The sequence below is a fragment of the Melozone crissalis genome, unplaced genomic scaffold, assembly GCF_028551555.1.
Source record: "Melozone crissalis strain CALT ecotype California unplaced genomic scaffold, PUWL_Pcris_2 ptg000108l_1, whole genome shotgun sequence".
NCBI classification, from domain to species: Eukaryota; Metazoa; Chordata; class Aves; order Passeriformes; family Passerellidae; genus Melozone; species Melozone crissalis.
The window spans coordinates 207,319-225,158 of record NW_026535885.1 but is presented as its reverse complement, the minus strand read 5'-3'; the positions used below and the strand labels follow the sequence as shown (position 1 = coordinate 225,158).

The 17,840-nt window shown below is 51.5% G+C and overlaps 1 protein-coding gene across 1 annotated transcript; it reads left to right on the top strand.

The window, feature by feature from the left end:
* Positions 1-2,991: 2,991 nt before the first annotated feature.
* On the top strand, positions 2,992-17,470 carry FAM76A (family with sequence similarity 76 member A). The gene is made up of 9 exons (XM_054292338.1): positions 2,992-3,073; positions 4,104-4,168; positions 4,964-5,018; positions 5,570-5,722; positions 6,634-6,791; positions 7,191-7,277; positions 13,283-13,418; positions 13,875-13,976; positions 15,303-17,470. Exons 1-9 carry the CDS (start codon positions 2,993-2,995, stop codon positions 15,387-15,389), a joined length of 924 nt encoding a protein of 307 aa, XP_054148313.1. The 5' UTR covers position 2,992; the 3' UTR covers positions 15,390-17,470.
* The last annotated feature ends 370 nt before the right edge of the window (positions 17,471-17,840 follow it).

Below are 17,840 nucleotides of genomic sequence, written 5' to 3'. Positions count from 1 at the left end.
GGTGTCAAGGAACAGCAGCTGAACCAAACTTGCTTTGGCAACCTCGTGGCTCCCAAATGCTCCAGGCGACCCAGAGGGGCTGATGGAGAGCTCACACAGTGCTCCTGTGCCAGGGGAAGGGGCCCTGGGGGTCTCTGTCTGCCCAGGTGCTCCATAAAGGGGAAGGATGTGCTTTACATAAAGCCCTGACATCTCAGGATGGCAAAGACCACGATCCAGGGGAGACTTTTGCTGTCTCACACAGTGACCAGAGATTTTTTGGGGAACAAATAGATGTCCCTGTCCGTGGCAGGGCATTAGAGAGAGATAATCTTTACAATTCCCTCCAGCCCAAACCATTCCACGGCGAAAGGGTGCATCTGACGGATCAGAGCAGCCTCCTAAACTCTGAGGGCTTGGAGCTGCCTTGCTGCCAGTGTGGCTCTGCTGGAAAATCACCGAGGCAGAGCCTTTCCAAGCGTTTCTTCTCACACTTCCTTCAGTAGCAGCTTTACAAACTCCCTTCCTCAGCCAAATGCTTCTCCCTTGGCACCCGTGGCTGCTCTGGCAGGTTTGTTATTCACATTCCCAAACCATTCCTTCTCCTTCAGCCCCAGCTACTCATCGCTCCGTACCCCCCTCCCTGATCTTTAGGTTTTAATTGACAGGATAAGGGGGAATGGATCCAAACTAAGAAAGGGGAGGGTTAGATTTTATTTTAGGAAGAAATTCTTCGCTGTGATGGTGTTGAGGCCCTGGCACGGGTGCCCAGAGCAGCTGGGGCTGCCTGACCCCTGCAGGTGTCCCGGGCCGGGTCGGACGGGGCTGGGAGCGATGTGGGACGGTGGCAGGTGTCCCTGGGACAGTTTGAGGTGTCCCTGCCCCGGCAGGGGTGGCGCTGGGCGCTCTTTCAGGTCCCTTCGCACCCAAACCATCTCGGGAGCCCGTGGTTCGCTGTGGCAGAGCGCGGGCGGCGCTGCCCTCTCCAGGTGCGCTGTCCGAGCCCCGAACCCGAGCAGCCCCAGCCCTCCTCCTCCTCCTCGCCCCGCAGAGCCGCCCCCGGGGCGCTCCGAGCAGCGAGGCGGGATCGCTCCCGCACCCCGGCTCTGCCTCCCGCTTCCCACCGACGGACGTTTCCCAATCGCGGCCCGGCATCCAGCACAATGCAGCTCCTGTCATGAAATTAAGGATTTCTCCTACACGCAGCACATTTGCCCGGTGATTAAAACGAGTCCCCGAGGTAGCCAAGCACAGCAGAATTCCGGTTCATTATGCACACCCACGCAGCCAAGCTAAAAGCCCAAGACACTCCCCCAGCCCTTCTTGGGAAAGCCTGAGCAGCTCGGATTTCAGCTCCAGCGCTTGCACCAGCCAGGACCGGGAATGCTCTGTCATCTGGTGTAGGAAAAAGGTAAGGACAGAAGTTTCCCAAAGGTTTAAGGTATCCCTTAAGGTGTGAGAAAGAGAGAAGGGTGTAGGAGCACAGGAACATCCAGCAAATGGAGCAGATCACACAACTGTGAGCAGTTGCTGCCTTCTGCTCATTCCATCTTGGATTCAGAATGAACTTTTAACACCAAAATGCCTTAATTTCCCCCATTCCTCAAAGCACCTGTTCTGTGTCACGTTGTACAAAATGACAACTACTTGACGAAAAAAAGAACAGTTATTTCACATGTGCAGTGTATGATCTGCCCTTGCTGCAGCAGCTTGGGTCCAGCCTCACTCCCAGAATGGAACGGGGCCAAATCTCCTCCCTGTTCCCGCCTGGAGCTCTCCCAGTCTGCGGTGTGAGCACGGGGAGCTGCAGTTTGCTCTGTCCTGCTGCCCACGAGGGCAGGTCCAGCTGTGCAATCAGCCAGGCTGTGCCTGCTTAGCCCAACTTGGCTCAGCCCACCCAGCCCTGCTTAGCCCAGCTCGGCTCAGCCCTTTCTCCCAGCACTGTCCAGGCTCAGGTCAGCCCCACCCGACCCTGGCCTAGCCCAGCTGAGCTCAGCCTCTTTTCCCAGCCTTAGCCCACTTCAGCCCAGCCCAGCCTGTTCCCCGGCCCTGTCCACCCCAGGCTCTCTGTCCATCCCAAGCGCTCTTTCTCCATGTCCAGCCCTGTCCATCCCGGGCTCTCTGGCCACGTCCAGTCCTGTCCACCCCAGGCTCTCTGTCCACATCCAGCCCTGTCCACCCCAGGCTCTCTGTCCACGTCCAGCCCTGTCCACCCCAGGCTCTCTGTCCATGTCCGGCCCTGTCCATCCCGGGCTCTCCGGCCACGTCCAGTCCTGTCCATCCCGGGCTCTCCGGCCACGTCCAGTCCTGTCCACCCCAGGCTCTCTGTCCATGTCCAGCCCTGTCCACCCCAGGCTCTCTGTCCACGTCCAGCCCTGTCCACCCCAGGCTCTCTGTCCATGTCCGGCCCTGTCCATCCCGGGCTCTCCGGCCACGTCCAGTCCTGTCCACCCCAGGCTCTCTGTCCACGTCCAGCCCTGTCCACCCCAGGCTCTCTGTCCACGTCCGGCCCTGTCCATCCCGGGCTCTCTGTCCATGTCCAGCCCTGTCCACCCCAGGCTCTCTGTCCACGTCCAGCCCTGTCCATCCCGGGCTCTCTGTCCACGTCCAGCCCTGTCCATCCCGGGCTCCCTGTCCACGTCCAGCCCCGTCCATCCCGGGCTCTCTGTCCAAGTCCATCCCGGCCATGTCCGGTCCCGCCTCCCCGGCCCCGCCCCAGCCCCGCCCCTTACCCAAATCCCCGCCCCCTTCTCCACTCGCGATCTCGCGCGACCTCCCCCGCGCGTCGCGTCACGCGGGACCGAGAGGCTGCGTCACGGCGCTCCCCGTGACGTTAACGCTTCCCCGGCGTGCCCCGCCCCGCGGCTGTGAGTGACGGCACGCTCGCCAATGCGAAGCGGTCAAGGCGTGAATGATGCGGCGCGCGGCCAATGGGCGGCGGTCGGAGGCGGCGCCGCGCGGGCCGGGCGGGAGGGCGGGCGGGCCGCGCCGCGCCTGTCAGCGGGGCGGCGGGATGGCGGCGCTGTACGCCTGCACCAAGTGCCACCAGCGCTTCCCCTTCGAGGCGCTCAGCCAGGGCCAGCAGCTCTGCAAGGTCCAGGAGAGGGGCTGGGGGCGCGCTGCGAGGGGGCGTATGGGGGCTAATGTGGGAGGAGGCTGATGGGAGAGGAGTCTGAGGGAAGTGGGGGGCGATCTGTGAGGGGATTTGAGGGGGGTGGTCTGTGAGAGGCTTTGAGGGGTCTGAGGGGTAAAGGGCCTCCTGGAGCTTGTTTGTGAGGGAGAGCAACAACGGAATGTTTTTAAGGGGTCTGCAGTCTTAGAGGAACTGAGGGGCTGTTTGTGGGGAGATTCTGGGAGTATTTATGAAGAGTGGGGCCTTGAGGTGTGTGTTTGGGGTCTGTGGGGTAGCAGTGGGAGAGTGTGTGTGAGGGCCGGGGAGCTTTGGGGAGGTTTTGAGGGGCTGGAGCATGGGGCTGAAGCCCTGAACCTACTAGGGGGTTGTGTTGAAGGGCTCTTTAGGGGAGCTGATTGCCCGGGGGTCTGGGGGCACCGAAGGCAGTTTGGAGGTGCTGCAGTGGAAGTCATGGGGCTGGCGTGGGGAACAGAGGGGAGGTGGGAGCTGTTCCTGAGCAAAGGCCTGAAGGGATCTGGAGACCTCTCTAGGAGGTTTGATGGTGTCCTGAAAGGAGTAAGGTGGGTTTTGGAGACAGCCTGACAGGGTGGGGAAGAACAAGATTGGGTGAAATAGGGAACACGGAACAGGAACTGGAGTAGCCTGGGACCGCTGAGGCTGGGACAAGGCAGGTGAACGTGGGGGAATCTGGGGAAGCTGGGATGAGAGGAGGGCACAGCCAGATGTACAGGGAACTGGCGAATAACTGAGGCAGAGCTGTGTGTTCCTGCCCCTGGAGCCGGGCTGCCCCGTGACCCTGCTCTGTGGGTGTGAGGCACACCTGGCTTCCCTGTGACACACGGCATTCCCAGCACCCTTCCTCTTCTCTCAGCATGACTGTACAGGGAGGGAATGCTTGCAAGTGTGTGGATGTGGTGGGAGTGGAGGGCAGCAGGAGATCTGGGGCTTGGGGAGCAGCACTGCAGCTCATGAAACACCTCTGTTGTTGCAGGAGTGCCGGATTGCTCATCCCATTGTTAAATGCACTTACTGCAGGACTGAATTCCAGCAGGAAAGGTAAATGCTTGAGCTGGGGAGATCCAGGTTTCAGGTAGAATGATCACACCTTGGGAACTGTAATGCTCCACACCTTCAGTGACTGAGCCTTAACCTGTAGATTGTTGCTGTGGAGAATTTGGGAGACCTTTGGCCACCTCCAAAGATCTGCTGGGCGAGTTGCAGTGTCTGTAGTGCACTTGGATCGCACCTTTTGCTTGGGGTTTTTTTTCAGTCAGAGCTCAGATACATTTTTCCATGAGTTTTCCTCTTGTCTGATGTCTGGTATCTAACATTTATTTCCTGCTGTGTGTCCTCCAGCTGGACTCGTGTTTTTTTGTATTTTGACAAGTTGTGAAGCTGTCAGAAGGAGGATTGGTAAATCCCAGGGCTGTGTGTGGCCGTTGTGTGAGGTGTTCCTTCCTGTGTTTGTTGGACAAATATACCTCTGCCCTCTCCTGCCATGACCTCCAGAGTAGAGCCTGCCCTGATGCTGAATCACTCATGCTGCAAATTAGTCAGTGATCAAATCCTGTGTTTGGATGGACAAAAACCGGGTGTCATCTGGAGATGCCTTAATTAAAAGACACCTCCTTTGTAATTTTTGGCCATTTATCCTCAGCCAGATGGGGATGGGAAAAGCATTTTGGTATCTGAGTCGCTAGAGAGGTTGAATCCGGCCTCATCACCAGAGGCAGAGCTGAGGGGAGGCTGGGAGCCTAAGCAGGGATCCTGGGATCTGAGCCAGGCACCCTAAACACAGAGGTTTCATTTCTGTTGGAATGTGTTGATAGAATGATCTGTCCTTTTTCACAGCAAAACCAACACGATATGCAAGAAGTGTGCTCAGAACGTGAAGCTCTATGGCACAGTAAGTGAGGGGCTCAGCCTCCGCAGCCTCTCTTCCTTTCATCTCTCTTGTCTTTGTCCTGCTGAAATCTCAGAGCAGTTTATGGCCTGGCTCAGCTGTAAGAGCCTGACTGATCAATAATACGGGTCACTCAAATGGCTTTTACTTTTTCTATTCTTTTGGCACAAAAAAGAGCTTTGCATGGTTTGAGGCCAGGAAATTCTGTTTGACACCCAGTAGAAACAAGACTGTGCTTACACAGACTGAGATTGCTGCAGGAAGCAGTGTTAAATCTTTATTTCCTGCTTGTCTGAAATCTGAAATAGAGATTTTCATTGGTTCTGTTTTGTTGTTTTTTGTAAAGGTTTCACAGCACTTGATAAATGGTCTGAGTGCCATGGCTAAATACACTTAGCTGGAGACCAGGGATCCAAATGAAGTTTTGTCTCCTGGATCGGCATTATACTCTGTGTAGAATAAGGAAATAAAAGTTTGAAATTATGGGGAGAATGGGAACGAGCAGTGTACTACTGTAGTTAGAAGGCTGTAGCAGTTGTTCTTATTTTTTAAAGCCAAAACCCTGCCAGTACTGCAACATCATAGCAGCTTTTATTGGAAACAAGTGCCAGCGTTGCACCAACTCAGAGAAGAAGTACGGCCCTCCTCACTCGTGTGAGCAGTGCAAGCAGCAGTGCGCCTTCGACCGGAAGGATGACAGGAAGAAGGTCAGTATTTGTGTTAAAGAAGACTAAAAAGGTAAAAGGGCTGATCACATTGATCCTCTCTCCATCTTCTTTACATCTTCTGCAGCATTTCTGACAGGACATGGGCAAAGGCTTCCCACTGCCAGATGGCAGGGTTAGATGGAATACTGGGAGGAAATTCCTCCCTGAGAGGGTGGGCAGGCCCTGGCACAGGTGCCCAGAGCAGCTGTGGCTGCCCCTGGATCCCTGGCAGTGCCCAGGCCAGGCTGGACAGGGCTGGGAGCAGCCTGGGACAGTGGAAGGTGTCCCTGCCATGGCAGGGGGGACTGGGTGGGGTTTAAGGTTGCTTTCAACCCAAACCATTCCATGATCCATATCTCTTGGTTATAAAGTGTTTTCTAGAGTTGAGCTTTGCTCTGGTTTAGAGCTGTTTAATCTTTGAACCGCTGTGTGCCTCTGCCAGATCTTCTAAGAAAGATCTCTTGAATTTGGCCCAAGAGCTGGCAGAGAAGCAGAGACCTCTGAATGAAGTGTGAGGCTGTGAGGAGAGGGATGGAGAATGATATTTGTTCCATAGCCTGAGGACCTACAAGTGTCATACCTCCACCAGGAAACCCCTTCATGGTTTCTGTACACCCTTTGCTCAAACACCCTGAGTGCTGTGTAGGAGGTGTGTCTTCTCGAGGCAAACTGTAAACATCTGTTGATGTGTTGTTTGGAGTGCTGCAGCCATAAAGGGTGCCCTGCTGAGCCTCCTGGAGCAGACACCCTTGCTGTTTTGGTCTCCAGTGACTGCCTGTCCATTCAGAGGATTCTTTTTGAGTCCCTGCTTGTTCATATGTAACCCTAAGCTTGAAAGTGCTTCTTGTCTTTTCTGTATTTGCTTTGTGGGCAGAAAAAAGACCAAAGCTTCTTTCTGTCTCCCGTTCCAGGTGGATGGAAAGCTGCTGTGCTGGTTGTGCACACTGTCCTATAAACGAGTCCTGCAGAAGACCAAAGAGCAGTGCAAACACCTGAGCAGTTCTTCCCGAGGCAGCCTGCAGGAGAAGGAGCAGTTCAGTAGGCTCAGCAGTGGCAGCCACTATAACAGGTAACCTTAGGAGGGGTTTGGGCATGGTCTGAGCTCAGGACAGTCTGGCTAAGTCATGCTTTGCTTGTTTGCAAACCTCACTGTGCTGGTACAGCCTTGTGCTTCTTAGTGATCCAACTTACTGAACTTGTACACTGTGAGAGCAAAGTTGCATTTGTAAAATTTAATGATTAAAATGCGGATTTTAAGCAGGAGTTCTTCACCTACATACTGCTCTGACTCATTGTTTTCTGTTTATTTTTAGTCTCCAGCTACTCTTCAAGGAATGATTTTTTTATCGTTTTAGCGATGGGAAATACTGTTTTAATAGGATCAAAGTGGGTGGGAATATTTATCTGCCTCTCTGTCTTAGACTGAAAGTCATTCAGGTTCTGACATACAATTTCCTCCTTTTTCTAGCCAGAAAACCTTATCCACGTCTTCCATTCAGAATGAAATCCCAAAGAAGAAAGCCAAGTTTGATGCCATATCTGCCAATGGTGACAGGTGAGCCTGTTACATGGGGAAATTGTGGGCGGGTGGTTTGTTTGCTGAGTTTATGTAAGGCAGAGTTGTGTGTGAATAACAGGAAGCCCTTATGCTAGAGCAGAGGCCTTGGGCTTTAAGACCTCGAGGGGTTGTCCTAGAACCTGGCAAGGCAGTGCTACCTGGAACCTAGACATAGATTTGAAGAGGAAGAGAATACTGAGCAGCTGTACCTGCTTGGATGGAGCAGGACCGAGGTGGTGTTGGCTGAGCTCCCCAACAGTCAGGAAAACTGCAGCGAGAGAGGGGCTGGTGAGGTCTGCAGGTTTTGTGCTTTGAGGTCTGTCAGACTGATCTGCAGGGAGAGCCTCAGAGGACAGGAGGAGATCCAGACCCACTTCCTATGTCCCCTCCTGCTTTTGGGGGAGAGACAAGCAATCAAACAGCTTTGCTTGAAAGGTTGTGGAGTCCCCATCCTGGCGGTGTTCCAGGCCAGGTGGGATGGGTCATGGAGCAGCTTGGTCTAGTGGAAGGTGTCCCTTCCCATGGCAAGGCTATGGAACAAGATGCTCTTTAGGATTCGTTCCAGCCCAAACCATTCCATGGTTCTCTGATTCTAGCAAAGCATCCACCCCATTCTGTTGTCACACTTGATGCTGGATCATGTTGATGCCGGCCGCCTGTGCAGCAGAATGGGAGTCAATAGCAGAAACAGGAGATTGAGATGGATTTGTATTTTTATGGTCTTGTGCATGCATATTTTCATTCCTGCCTTTCCTCTCTGATTCTCAGCGTTCCTTCCTCTCCCGAGATGCTTTGCCCCCTTATCCAGAGGGCCCCGTCCACGTTGGCGCAGTGGGCTGCTTCCCAACAGACTCTCGGGGCCCACCATTGTCCTGTTGCTCAAGGCATTGACATCCTGAAGTGAGATCACCTATTGTTTTCTCCCCTCCCTCCCTGGGAACTGCCTCCTACACGGGAACTGTCCCTCTCAACAGATCTCTTTCTGAACAGCAGGGATTTGGGAGCATGGACCAGAGCACAGTTGGTGCCAAAGGGTTTGTTAAAGACACTGGTAATTAATTAATCACTACCTGCCTTCAGTGTCTCTGAGATCACAGATCTCTCCTATAGGTACTGTTGACACCTTGTCACTGTAAAATGCTCCCGTGGGAAATGCCCTTCCTGGAAGTGTTCATGGCCAGATTGGATGGGGCTTAGGGCAGCCTCATCTAGGGGAAGATGACACTGCCTGTGGGAGGGGGCAGAACGAGATGAGCTTTAAGGTCCCTTTGACCCAAACCATTCTGGGATTCTATGATTCTGTGAAATAGAACTTTAATAATTTTATAGGGCAGTGGCACCCACGGAGAGGTGTGAAATACCTTTTATCATCTGAACAGCATTTTCAGTTAAAAGCTGGAAAAATTTAAGGACTAATTGTGATTTAGGAGCCGTGGCGGCTGAGTGTGGAGGAGTTAGAATTCCATTGCCTTCAGTGCTGGTGGAGCCTGAGGAGAGAATGGAAACAGGGCCCTGGTAGAACTGGTGCAGCCCGTCACAGAGACCGCTGCTCTGGGCTGTAGGACAGCATCAGCTGTTTTTATCTCCTCATTAGATCCTGGGCTGAGATCTCACAACTCATTGTAACAGCCCTACTGGCTTGAAAATACCCAAAAAGCAAAATGACCTGTGCTCTGGTTGGTCAGCCGTGTGTTTGGAAAGCAGGAGCATGTATTGAAGCAATCAAGGGCCTTCCTTTTGCTCTCGTGTCAGATATTGTCAGTCTGGCTCCTGCCAAGGCTGTAGGCCTTGCCACAGGCTTTTTTTGATGAGTTCCAGTAACAAACCAAGTGTAAATTTAGCAACTGAAGAGCTTCAGCGACATGCAGGAGAAAAGGCAAGCTGCAGCTGCCTTAAATAGACAAATGGCTGCACGTCCTGAGAGGAGTAATAATGGGGGTTCCTTAATGTGGGTTTGGAGTGGCTGAGGGTTCTTTTATGAGAGTGAGCCCCCAAATCCCTCCCCTTTATACAACTACCAGATTGTCCCTCCCAGAGTCACACTGGTGTGTGGGGCACAGCCTGAGCAGGGAGTTAAGGTCTGCTGCAGCACAAGGGTGTTTGCAGCAGCAGAGTCTGGAGTAAACTGACTCAACCAGCACCTCCTCCCTGCTGAGATCAGCCCCAACATCCTGTACCCCAGCTCCAGCCAAACCTCTGGTGTAGCCCTCAACTGGGCAAAATTTGGGCATGTTTAAGCTCAGTTGACTTGGCAACACCTTCAGTTAGGGTCCAGTTTCTCTGAAATTACTGCTTCTTTTTGGATATGGTAGAAATTCCTTTACTGTGCCGTACTGAATTCCCTCTGTTTACATATTTCAGCACGATTGTTGCTCACAATAGCTATGATATGTGGACAGGGTGATTTCCAGCAGTCATTTAAAGGGTATTGAATGGTTTGTTCTGGGTGAGTTCTGGGAGGAGCAAACAGCTCTGTTGCGGCTGCACTGGGAGTAGTTTTCTCTCCCAGTGACTCGCAGCACATCTTGCAGCAGACTTGGTCTTACTAATCCTGTGCTGCCAGTGCCCCATGTGCCAGTGCCCAGCACACCGGCTTCACCTCCAGCCCCTGCAGCTCTGCTGGTCCTAACTGGGGCAGTCTCGGTGTCCCCATCATCTGTGCTAATGCTGGCAAAGTGTTTTTATGCTGCAGACTCTGCAGATGAGCACACTGCAGTCCCTTCTCCTGTCACTGCAGACAAGGTGCTAAATTGTGCTTGTAACACCAGGCAGTGACAGCACTGCTGGCAGGGGGAGGGCAGCAGTGCCTCAGGATGCTCAGCAGTGAAGTTCATTTGTAGAAGATTCTTATTTGCATAGGAAAGTCCTGGCGTAGTTTAAAGCTCTGTGACTTGGGCTGTACTGCACTGAGCGGAGGATGTTTTTTCATAGAATCCCAGAATGGTTTGGGTTGGAAGGGACCTTAAAGCTCATCTCATTCTGCCCCTTGCCATGGGCAGGGACATCTTCCACCATCCCAGGTTGCTCCAAGGCCCCTCCAACCTGACCTTAGACCCTTGCAGGGATCCAGGGGCAGCCACAGCTGCTCTGCGTAAACTCTGCCAGGGCTTCACCACCCTCACAGGGAAGAATTCCTTCCCAAGGAATCTGTCCCTCCCTTCTGGCAGCAGGAAGCCATTCCCCCTTGTTCTGGCACTTCAGGCCCTTGTCCCCAGTTCCTCTCCAGCTCTCCTGGATCCCCTTTAGGCTTTGGAATGGGCTCTAAGGTTTCCCCAAAGCCTTCTCTTCTCCAGGCTGAACACCTTCAGCTCTCCCAGCTCTTGGAACATCTCCATGGCCTCCTCTGGGCTTGTTCCAGCAGTTCCACATCCTTTTGATGTTGAGGGCTCAGAGCTGGAGGCAGCTCTGCAGGTGCTTTTTGTCTAAGGTGAAATGTGGATGCTGGTTTAGTGCCTGGTCTTTGCCTCTTCATGCCAGCCTGACTTGAATAGCAAAATCTTTAATCTTGGCATTTGCCTTGCCTAATTTCTGCCATTTAACAGGTGTGGAGTTTAAGGCAATTGATTTGGTTTCTGTTCCAATCAATAGAGAGAGGCAGGTGCCTTGGGAACAACTCCATTTTTGTCTTCTGTCTCTGCTGGAAACAACAGGAGCTCATAATTTCCCTTTAATTAGCGGTGTGCCTTTTAGGCTGTTCAGACATGGAGAGCTCATGTCCCCCTGACCTATCCCAAGGGGCTGGATCTTGAGTTTATTTGTAGAGGAAATGGCTTTTTTTTTTTGGTTGGTTGTTTTAATTCTTGATCTGTTTGTTAAAGGAAAAGACAGACTTGTGTATGGCAGTTTTCCTTCAAATTTTGGAGTCTCAGGCTGCTTCTGTAACATGGGGTTTAAGACTGAGGAACCTTTCATTACTATCTTGTCAGCCTTTAAAAAAATACCAAGGAAGAGGAAAAAAAAATCTGCTTCTTTATTTAGCACCTTAACACATTTGAAGGGGCATTTTGCAGCAGCTGGACAGGAAAATACCAGTCTGGTGTTTTATACCCATCCAGGAGGAGGTCTCGAGCTGGCTCAAGTTCCCCTCTGGTGGATGCAGAAGCCCCAGGATGGTGCTCTGTGCAGGCTGGTGGCCCTCCTGTCCCTTCCTTCTCCCCACTGGGTGGCAGGGCTGGCTCTCGCCTTCCTGGCTTTGCTGGGCAGCAGCAGTTGCTGGGCAGGGAATTTTTCATGCTGGAGCTGATCAGGGAAGTGTGGGCATCCCCTGGCACTCTTTATCACCCCAGGGCATGGCAGGAGGGAAGCGTGCCTGGGCAAAGGAATGGTGTGTCTAGGGATTGTTTTCAGCCAGAGGGAATTAGTGAGGAAGCCTCTTTTCTCTGTGCTGTTGGTTACTGTTGTTGTTATTTTTTAAAATTTATTTCTCTCCTCCCCAGCATATTTGCAGTGAGTGGGAAATTAAAGCTGCTGTTAATAATGTGCTTGCACATAGAAAGGTGCTGGAGCACACAGCATCATCTTGCACAGCCTCCACTTGGGAAAACTATTGGGAAAGCTTTAAAATGGGAGTTGTTCTGTGCTAGTGTGTGGGTATGAACCTCTCTGCCTAGCCCAGAGCTGTATCCAGTGTGCCCAGAGAGCTGCCACATCTTAGTGTGGACTCTGCTGTTTTAGCCATGCAGGGCTCCTCTGCTCCGGGCTGTCTCCTGCAGACCCTCAGTTCTGAGTTTTCCTCTGCCAGGTTTTCTCTCCCAGTGCCTCAGGGCCATCCTCTGGCTCTCAGATCTGGGAAGCTGCCTCTGCTTTGTTTCCCTCTGCAGATCCCCAGCACAGTGGGGAGCGAGCCTTTTCCCCTGCCACATCCTTACTAACGAGTCCTGTCACAGCAGACTGTAGTGCTTTTAATTAGAAAATGGATCATTTCCAGGTGCTGGTGGAGACCCCGTGTGAAGTGAGCCGCAAGTACTCTCTGCCTTAGGGTAGGGTCCTTGGGGACTGGAAGCTCAGAGGTAGAAGCATCCTGGAGAGAGGCAGAATTTTGGGTTGAGACCATGCTTGTCCCACTCTGCTGCAGCTCCCAGCTTTAAAGCTGAGTGTTGACCTACTCTGGAGGCTTTTGAAAGAAAGTCAGGCTTTGGGTGACCCTGATGATTTATTTCTATTTCTCTGATAACAGCCAGACTTGAAGTAATCTTCTAGGCGGAGCTTTGTTGTCTTATTGCTGTTCAATTTTTATATGGCAATTTCAGGTGCAAGTGGCTGGGAGTGTGCTGCCCACTTAGCATGAGGAGACAAAAATCAGCTTTAGGGATGGAACGGAAGGCAGGGAAAAATCAGGTGGGCTCCCTGGGTCTTGTGGCTGCAGCTTGTTGTATCTTATGGTCTGCATATTCCCATAGCACAGGACTGCATGTGCCTGCCTGGGTCACTGGTGTCTCCTAGGGAGGTTTGTGATTTACCAGTGCAGCAGTGACTCGTGCACAGATAGCTCTGCTGATGGTTGCTCAGATTTAGAGTACCTGGTGGTGTACAGGTGATGTGCTCAGCTAGTTCTCTGTCTTCCTGGAGAGTTTTTCCTACTCTGGAATAATTAAGCTTCTCCCTAAATTGCTTTATCATGGCAGAATCATATTACGAGGTCCAGTATGTTTTTTACCCCTTTTCCTTGCTCAGAAAAATTTAGCTGTTTCCTTTTGCTCTGTTTGTTGAACTTGGAGGTTATTTGTTTCTCTTTCATGTCCCCTCCTTGCCAGAATATTTGTTTACATTCAGTGGGAAGTTCTGCAGTGCATCCAAGGACTGCTTGTGAGCAAAGAGATTTCCAAAGGGAAGCATAAATTTTAATTATCTCTCTGATTGCTGTCTTCAGCTCTCTGGTTTCAAAAAGGATCATGAATGATCATGAAATGATTCCCACTCTCCTTTGAGAGCATCCGTGGGAGTTTCCCTGCCTGGTGAAGAGGAGAGTTTTGTTGAGGGCCTCTCCCTGTTCTTTGCTGCAGTTTTTCTCCGGACCTCGCCCTGGACTCCCCTGGCACCGACCACTTTGTCATCATTGCCCAGCTGAAGGAGGAAGTGGCTACTTTAAAAAAGATGCTTCACCAGAAGGATCAGATGATTTTGGAGAAGGAGAAGAAGGTACAGTCCTTGGCTTGCTTCCCCCCCAGCAGGCTGACATGTTCTCACAGATCACACTCTGACACAGCCTGGCTTTTTATCTTGGAGTTAACATGTCTGGCTGTTTCCAGGCTGCCTCCTTTCCAAAGCCAAAGAGGCCCTCTGGACCCACCCAGGGGATCTCATTTCATAAAGGGTCATTTCCTGACCACTTTCTTGGAGACCTCTGTGTGTGGGCAAGACTGGGAATAAACATGCTGCTGCTTGGAGAAATGCAGTGCTGGCCCTTGCAGTTGCTCTGTGCTCTCAGTGACACAGTTCTGGTCTCATTGCAGTCCCTCAGCACTGCCAGCATGTCTGTCACCTCAGCCAGTCTCACACGCCTTCTGTAGAGACACTTTCCACAGCAGAGGGGTCTGTGGGGAGGGCAGCTGTTGCCTCTTCCAGCTCACTTGCTCCTTCCTGGTTTCTACACAGATCACGGAGCTGAAAGCTGACCTGCAGTACCAGGAATCACAGATGAGGGCAAAGATGAACCAAATGGAGAAGACACACAAGGAGGTCATGGAGCAGTTACAGGTGACAGCATTGTCAGTTTAACTGCTGAGCTGTGTTGTATCCAGGAGTGACTGAGGACATTCCTGAGCTGTGTCCAGGAGGGACTGAGGACACTCCTGATCAGGACACCCTGTGAGCTACTGCGCACAGAGCTCTGCTAATGTTTCTCAGCCGTGTCCTACAGCCTCTGTGCTGCCAGGCAAGCCCCTCCTCAGCTCTGCATTGCATCCCAACCACCATTTTACACCTACCTTGCTGCTCTCTACTCAGGCTCACACTTATTGTGTTTAAAGTGCTATGTTGTGTCCCTTATGGACTAGACAGGAGCCATCGGACTCATTTTACTTATTGCCAAAATCAGGTTTGAACCTGTTTCTCCAGTCTGCAGAACCTTTGTCAGCTCCCTGAGCCTCTAAATCACCTCCCTGTGATTTGTGTGAGCAGTAACCAGAGAGAACAAAGGAACAATTGGCAGCTCTTTTCACCCTGTATCTCTAGTCCAAATAAAGAAGTCCCTGAGCTGATGGAAGCAGGGAGAGCAAGATTCTTGTCATGGCTGTGGAAACACAGCAGACTATCAGTATGAATAGCTTGAGCCACCGAAGGGATCAGGTCAAAGGGGAAGAAATCAGACCCAGAAATGAACTTTGCGCCGTTTAATTACTTTGGATATACAAAGATCTAAAGCCCCAGCAATGAGAGCTGGGAGGGGATGAGACAAAAGGCTTCTGTTGCCCCTGAGGAAACAGCCCCTCCTCCATCCACACCCACTCTGGGGAAGTATCCCAGTGGAAGGCAGGCTGGAGGCCCCCAGCTGCTGTCAGAGAGCTGGTGCCTGCCAGAATCCCTTCACAGGGCATGTGGAGTGCTGGGATGTGGTGTGGAGAGGGCTGGGTGTGCTGTTTCTGAAGGTAAAGGAGATCAGATCCAGGAGCAGATGTGCCCCAGCCACTTCCCTCTCTTGGGGCTTTCCATGTCTGTGCTCAGCTCATGCTGGGACTGCCCTGAACTCTCTGGTGTCCAGATGTTTTGTTTCTGCTGCTATTGGTTGAGTCTCTGGGAATCTTTTTCAATGGCTGCAAAATCAAAGTTCAGATCCTCTCAGTGTATTGTAGGTACTTTGAACTGTTCATATGATTAATTTTTGAACGGTCTCGTGGGTTCTATCATTTTGTAGTTGTCTTTTCCTGTGGGGCTGGGATGGGAGAGTCCTCTCTAGGAGGTTAGAGGTGAGCTCAACATCTGTGCCCCCTTTCCAGCTGTATGCAGGATGTCAGCAGCTTCTGCACAGGGATCCCAATGCTAATGATGATCCATGCCACTAAATACCCATTTCCCCATTTCCAGGCCAAGAACAGAGAACTCCTGAAGCAAGCAGCTGCCCTGTCAAAAGGCAAAAAGCCTGAGAAGTCAGGAGCAATAACCTCCCCTTAAAGCCAAGCCCCCAGCCTGGGAGCTTTCCCCTGCACTAGCCGAGGAGTGTGGGAGGCCTGCAGGATGGCTGGAAGCCCAAACCTCTGTCTTGTGGACTCCATGGGATTCCTGGTGCGTGTTACCTTCTGACAGCATGCTTGAGTGTGGCCAGTTTCAGTCCATGGGGAGAGGTCCCAGCTTTCCTAAATCCCCCCTGAAGTACTGTTTTCTGGAAGAAATCTTTTCCTAACCAGTTGCTACCACTGCCAGCCCTTTCCATGAGCAAACAGGAACCTGCTGCATTAGTGGCTCCTTGCTGGTTCCCAGGCTGCTGCTGTGAGGGAATTGCCATGGCCAGTTGTTCTGCAGATAAAATGGGAGCTGCGTGTGGTGGGAGCTGAATTTTTTTTCCCTTGAACTGTTCCTTCTTCAAAAGAGAGCTGAGAACTCACCAGCCCAACAGGTATTCCTGGAAGGTTGTGCCACTGCTGACAACAGTTGATCCAGCTTTTTGAAGATGCTTCCAAAATGGGGGCCATGTATTTATCTTGGAAGATTTTTGTGTTTTGTTTTGGGCTTTTTCTTATTTTCTCTGTCAACCTGGCAAACCAAACTGCCTGGTTTTGTGTTTCCTTGTTTTTCTGATCAGAGCTTTTGGGTTGGGAGCCAAAGTGGAATGATACAGCCCCCAACCCACCTAGAATTCCCCCACCCGCCCAGTGCCCTGGTTATGTGGTGACCTCTGGGATTTTGATGATTTCTGCAGCTTGGTGCGATCAAGTGTCTCTTACTCCATTTCTTTACACAGAGAGTTCAAGGCTCGGATATTCCCTCTCTTCCCCCTTTCCCTGCCCCTTCCAGATGCAGGGGCCAGGTTGGCTCCAGGAAAGCACTTACTCAGGCAGCAACCCAAGCCAGGGAGTGTTTTTTGGGGCACTCCAGGGATTTTTCTCACTGCTGATTCCAAACCAGCAGGATCAAAGGGCTATGAGAGTTCCCTGTACCAGGGATGTGCTGCCCCAAAACAGCACGGCTGCCACTGACCCTTACAGCCAGACCAGCTGGGCTGGGTCCCCCCCAGGCGCCTCTTTTGGGGTGATGGTGGTGGACAAACAGCACTTGGAGGGGGAGCACCACACAGCTCCGGGCTGGCAGGAGCTCCTCGACATCCCGAGCGCCAGCCAGGGAGCGGAGAAACATCTCAGGGCTTGGTGACCCCCGGCAGGGGCTGGAGGTAGGTAAGAGAACTCACGCTTTTGCTGCAGGGCGGCTGCTCCGTCAGGGCTTTGATGAAGCTTTTAACTAGAGCTTGTGATTACTTTTTTCATCCTTTTGTTTCTTATTTGTTACTAAAGTTGATTTTACTCAAAGGCACTTTTTTGGGATGATGTTGGCTTCTGGCACGGAAGGAGCACATTTCATCGGACACTGCCATGGGTTTGTTTTTGGTTTTTATAAGAGACTTTTAATGTGAAAACAAGCAAAACCAGAAATTGTTACACTTTGCCTGGTGTGGCAAAACTCACCCAGTTTTATACTTTTAGAAAATGAAGTGCATTGGTGGGAGTTTTTTTAACTGTGGGCTTTGCTTTTTTCCTTCCCTCAACATAAAGAAATAAAAAGAGGGAGAAAGGCCCTGTAAATACTGTTCGGTAGGGTTTTTAATCGTGATAAATTGCTCCTGCCGTTGCATAGCTGATTTGTAGCACCAACATCGTTTCTTTGTATGTTTGTAATTATGAGATTTTCAAGGGATGCTTTGATTTGTACAAATGACACCTGTAAAAGTGGTTTAAAAAAATCCTCATCTGTGACTGATACTTTGTTTGCTTTGAAAAGGGAAAGAACCAAAACAACCAAAGTACCTCACCCTGCCTGGAGCTGATTTATCTCCTGCTCTAGGGTTGGGAGTCTGGGGAATGAGACAATATTTTCCTGTTGTTTGCTTTGCTCCTACTTTTTTTTCTATCATCTTTAAATCCTCCCATCAAGCCTGTTGCTAGGATCCTGGTTACTTGGTTACATCCAGCTTCCCTGGGCCCTTCAGGCTGTATCTGACGAGATGTATTCCTGATCTTGGCAAGGGGATACAACTGGCACAGACAGAGGGACCTGCTCCTTTGGCATGGAGGCTTTCCCTTTTCCCATGAGATTTCCATGAAGAAAATTTGGCTGCCTCTCATCTTTTTCCAAGGACATCTCCAGAGGTCTGGGAGTCTAAAGGGGTTTTAGCTTTGACTGTTTTCCTTATTCATATCCAGTCTCCTGGCACACATGGAGCATGCTGATCTTTGAGCAGAGCATGTAAGGAAAGGAGACACTGAAACAATCTTCCATGTCTACCTGCCCCAGGTGTTCCCTCAGTGTCCCTGTATGGTCTCTGCTGCTTCCCTTTCTTCTCAGAATCTGGGCTGCCCAAAGCCACCAGCTGCTGAAAAAAGCAGGAGTTGTCCCCAGCCAACTCCCTCCAAG